The sequence below is a fragment of the Nematolebias whitei genome, chromosome 19 (assembly GCF_014905685.2).
Source record: "Nematolebias whitei isolate Nwh7 chromosome 19, NemWhi1, whole genome shotgun sequence".
NCBI classification, from domain to species: domain Eukaryota; kingdom Metazoa; phylum Chordata; class Actinopteri; order Cyprinodontiformes; family Rivulidae; genus Nematolebias; species Nematolebias whitei.
The window spans coordinates 41,027,560-41,033,145 of NC_056516.1; the positions used below are offsets into that span (position 1 = coordinate 41,027,560).

General features: G+C 39.4%; 1 protein-coding gene across 1 annotated transcript in view; it reads left to right on the forward strand.

The window, feature by feature from the left end:
- amdhd2 (amidohydrolase domain containing 2) overlaps positions 1–5,586 on the forward strand; it is a 70,320-nt gene that overhangs the window by 4,513 nt on the left and 60,221 nt on the right. The window contains exons 4-5 of the mRNA XM_037693090.1: positions 789–887; positions 980–1,031. Of these exons, the coding sequence (XP_037549018.1) occupies positions 789–887; positions 980–1,031 (151 nt within the window). The remainder of the gene's footprint in view (positions 1–788; positions 888–979; positions 1,032–5,586) is intronic.

The window sequence follows — 5,586 nt, forward strand, 5'->3', positions numbered from 1 at the left end:
GTCCACCTGGACTCCCACGGCTGAGCAGGCAGGAGCAGAGTCCACCTGGACTCCCACGGCTGAGCAGGCAGGAGCGGTAAGGGATCTACCACGGGGGCTGTGTGCAGCAACATGATCAGGAGAAGATGCGTCTGGGTCTATGGGCTCAGGACAGGTTGTGTCCTCACATAGCGTGGATGATACAGAGGCTGCAGGAGATGGAAAAACTACAGGGACTGTGGTAGGCATGGGAGCGACCACAGGGGCTGCAGCTGTGAGGAACTCTTCTGCGACTGGATTGTCTGGTGCTGGATCTTGGTTTGGGCTGGCTGCTACGGGTTCTGGTACTGCAGCAGGTTCTGGTCCGGCTGCTACAGGTTCTGGGCTGGCTGCAGGCTCTGGGCTGACTGCAGGCTCTGGGCTGGCTGCAGGCTCTTCAGTGTGTGACGAGAAAAAACCGGGATCGAGTTCAGCTCTTAATTTCATGGCAAATTGAAAGATCACCTGATGAACCGATGTGCTGAGCAGGTCAGGCTGTGAGAGGAATATATCTAAGAGTTGGTCCACCAGGCGTCTTCTATTTGTAACTCTGTCTCTTGGAGTTATTCTGAGAATCATTATAGAGCCTTTGATGAGAGGATGAGCCACCTGGTCCTCTACAGAAGGCAGCTCAGGGATTTGGTCATCCTCAATAGGAGCAGGAAGCGATTGCCCAACATGCTCCCCGGGCTGGCCCCCCTTCGTCCACTCCACAGACGAACGGGGGGATGACTGCTCCCCCCGCTGCAAAATTCTCCCCTGTTTCGCAGGTTCTGGCTGAGGAGAGCAGGCTGGAGGCTGGGACCAGGAGGAGGCGGAACCAAAAAACTCAGCCTCGCTGGGCTGAATGCGAGGAGCTGGAAATGCAGGTGATGTGGGCGGAAGAGCAGCAGACCGGTTCCGGTTGCGTCTTCTCTTTCCCTTTTGGCGGTGATGTGGGTGGTGTACCGGGGTGAACCAGAGTTCGTCCTCTGACTCGGCGTCCTCCCCAGACGTCCACCCAGAGCAGACTGGTGAGTAGGAGGAACTGAACCTGGGTGCTGTGTGGTTCCTTTGGAGCTGAGATCTTCGTCTCTCCTCCTGCAGTAAGAGAGGCGAAGGCAGAACCTCGACCGCCTGGGTGCAGCTTCTCAGTCCCAGGATGGGTCTAGTCCAAAAGGCACCGCACCGGATCGCAGCTCCCTCCATCTGGACAAACTCGGGCAAAAACAGGTGAGCAGAGTCTGAGTCTGCCTGCTGGGTTCAGGTTTTGGTCGGTTCGTACTGTCAGGGGTTTTCAAGGCAGATCAGGACAGAAGAACCCAGTTGCGCAGGCAGGACTCAGGAGGCAAACGTATAAAATAAAATACTTTTAATAATAATAATAATAATAAATCAAAAGGCTGACATGGCAGCAAAACTTACAACTTGGACTCAAGAACAGGATCAGACAGACAGGACAGGCAATACCCAACGACGAACCGACAATGACAGAACTGACAGACAGACTTTATATACACACAACCAGGACATGACACAGGTGACGATAATCAGACAATCAATACAGACACAAGGGAGAAAAGACAGGGGGAAGGCCCACTAGATGGTGCCATCCCTACAGACTGAGCTTCCCAGACCAGCCCGTCCCAGACCACCTCCACCGCAGATCCCCCCATGTTCAGGGGGTGTAGATGTTTTTGTTCCTTCCGAAGTCCACAACCACCTCCCCTGTAATAACAATAATAACAGATTATTTGAAACAGCTAAACAGAACCTTTACAATAATAGCACTGTCAGAGACATGGCTCAACGATGAAAACACAACTAATGTTCACATGGAAGGGTATGAATTATATCATGTGAACAGAAGCAACAAAAGAGGTGGTGGAGTGGCTCTATTTGTTAAAAATGAAATAAAATGTAAATTAATTAATGAAATGTCAATAATTGTTAATAATATCATGGAAATAATAACAATAGAAATAATAAACAAGAATGATAAAAACATATTGATAAGTTGTGTATATCGATCTCCAGGATCAAATATAAAAATATTCACTGATAAAATCTTACAACTATTGGACAAGAGTTTTAATAAAAACTATTTTTTTTGTGTGGAGACTTTAATATTGACCTGGGAAATAAAATAGATTCAAATAACATCAGTACATTTACAAATTCATCGTATAGTTTAAATCTTTATCCGTTAATATCAAAACCAACAAGAATTACAACTCATAGTGCTACAATAATCTATAATATTTTCACAAATGTAACAAATGGGGATGTGATGGGAGGTATTTTAATGAGTGATTTGAGTGATCATTTACCAGTTTTCATGATTTATAAAAATGATCAAAGCATTACAAAAGAAATCACAATTAAGAAAAAAACAATAAATGCATCAAAAAAGCAATGGACAAATTAAAAGATGATTTACATAAACAAAGCTGGAAAGACGTGTATGTTGATGATGTGAACAGATCATATGATGAGTTTATGAATATTTTGGGAGCTCTGTATGAAAAGAATTGTGTGCAAAATAATTATACAAAGAGAAATGTTGTTGACCAACTATGGATGACGAAAGGGTTGAGAAATGCTTGTAAAAAAAATTATTTGTATACATGTTTCTTGAAATTGAGAACACAAGAGGCTGAAGAGAAATATAAGAAGTATAAAAATAAATTAGTGGCGATTATAAGGAAACACAAGAAGGAATATTATAGTGATTTATTAAATAAAAGTAATGGTGATATGAAAGCAACATGGCGAGTAATAAATAATGTTCTGAAAAGTCACAAAGCAAAAACAGGTATTTCACAATATTTTTTGAAGGATGACAATGAAATCCATGATGAAAATGAAATTGTAAATGGATTTAATCATCATTTTGTGAACCTTGGATCAAGACTTGCAGCTAAAATACCAAAAGTAGACAATAATGTGAACCATTCAGTTATAAGTTGTGACAACAGTATTTTTCTTAATGGAACTGACAAAGAAGAAATAATGAATGTAGTAAAAAATCTTACAGATAAGAGATCAAAAGACTGGATGGACATGGATATGATGTTTGTAAAGGACATAATGAGTTATGTTATCGAGCCGTTTACATATATTTGTAATTTATCATTTTCAAAAGGAATATTTCCAGACAATATGAAAGTAGCTAAGGTAGTTCCTCTCTTTAAAAATGGTGATAAATGTATGTTCAATAATTATAGACCAATATCCTTATTACCACAGTTCTCAAAAATTCTAGAAAAACTGTTTGTGACCAGATTAGATAAATTTATTACTAAACAAAAACTTCTAAGTAGCAGTCAGTATGGGTTTAGAGCAAAAAACTCTACATCAATGACTCTCATAGAAATATTAGAACAAATAACTACTGCTGTCGATCAAAAACAGTATTGTGTTAGTATTTTTGTTGATTTAAAAAAAGCATTCAATACTATTGACCACACTATTCTCCTTGAAAAATTAAATAAATATGGTGTAAGAGGACCAGCATTACACTGGGTATCTAGCTATTTAAAAGATAGGAAACTGTTTGTACAAATAAATGGTGTAAGATCTGACCTGCGCAATATCACTTGTGGAGTTCCTCAAGGCTCTGTACTTGGACCAAAGTTATTTATTTTATATGTGAATGACTTAGTGAATGTATCAGGACTCCTCAAATGTGTCCTTTTTGCAGATGAAACCACATTTTTTTGTTTGGGTAAAGATGTAAAACGGATGTTGGAATTGATGAAGACATAATTTGATAAAATACAAATGTAGATGAACAGATGCTGAGAAATATTCATCAATTAAAACGGATTCTTCATTTTTCTGGACTGGATAAAACGTGCATTGAATTTAATGAAATGCAAACGTGAGACGTCATTTATCTTTGACCCATCAAAATGAATGCGGTCATTTATTTTACAGAATCAAAGTTTAACATCAAACATTTACATTAATTTGGCAAAATATGAAAATAACAACATAATTAACAGCTTTACAGGTAGTGAGAAACAATGCGGCGATTGTTTCCACTCTTCAGCAGAACAGCAGACATCAATGAAAACTGTACAATTATGATCAATTATCCACACGGCGGTGGATGAGCACTTTACACAGACATTTCTAAATTATCTGGAAGGATTTCTACTTGAGAGAAGAATTTAAAGATGGAAATGAAGTTTAAAGGGAGTAAAAGATGGTGTGTGAGGGGAAGTGTTGACCAGAACCGACACTCTCCATTAGAACCCAGCTTTTCCTCGGTACGCTTTGGTAGTAAACTTGACTCATTACCTTTCTGAAGATAAATCAGCAGATATGGAGGTCCAGTTAAAGCTACCTGTCCAGCGTCTCCATAGGATGGCTGTGACTCGTCCGAAGTAGTGACGAGATTCCGTCCGACACCAGCTCACCTCAGCAAGTGGACTTCACATGAGTGGAATCCTTCAGAAGTTCCACTCAGAGGTGGAAGATGTTATAATCCAACTCGGAGGAGCCTTATCATGCTGGACTTCTGTTCTCCCAAACGACTTCACAGAACTGCGAACATCTCAGAACTTCTCCGCGCCGCCGAACTGCTCAGACTCCGAGAGAACTAGGAAGTACCGGCATTTTAAAGAGCTCTATTCCCGGTATATTTGATCGTCCCTGATTGGTCAAAAACAACCAGACAGGGGTGTGGTTTGTGACGTAAGAGGTTACTAGAAGTCAGAAAACAGCAAGAATTGTTATGGAACAGATTAAACTGTTCTCAGAGACAGAGAGAGTTTTGTTTTGGCGAGTTTTAGAAACAGGTGCCAACTCCTCCGTTGACGTCTGAGAGGATGTAAACAAGACAGTTGTTCCAACACATGTCTGCTTCGACTCCTGACCTTGGAAAACGCACACTTGCTCATTCAAAGACAGAAATCAGAAAATGCATAAAAACTCTGTAACAGGCCTTAACATGAATTCTAACTTTGCATAAGCAACTAAAAATCATTGTTACTGTTTTACAGTTAATAAAATTGATTAGTTCACTGCAACATCTAAAATGGTTTGAACTAAGACACTTTGATTATCAACATTTGTAAAATTGTTATGTAGATAAAAAGAGAGTGTTCTTTCACTTGATTTTCAAGAAGGAAAGTCTCAGGATGGGTGAACCTGTATTTCTGGATTCAAATCAATGAAATGACAGTTTCTGTCCCACAAGGTTCTTAAGGTCAAGGGTTTTGACCTTAGGCTTAGTTTTGACATCAGGTTAAGTTCACTACACAAACTTGGTTTAAACTTAATAAATTATCATTAAATTTAGATAAAACTAAATACATGATATTTAGTAACAAAAAGAGAACTGTTGATGATCCATTTAAAATTGAGGGTGTTGAGATTTGTAGAGTTAATGAGATTAAATTTTTGGGTGTAATCATTGATGAACAACTAACATGGAAAAATCACATCAATTCTGTAAGAACAAAAATATCTAAATGTATTGCAGTACTATACAAAGTCAGGGAATTATTAAATGATAAAGCTCTGTACATGTTGTATAACACAATCATTGTTCCACATTTAATCTATTGCATTGATGTTTGG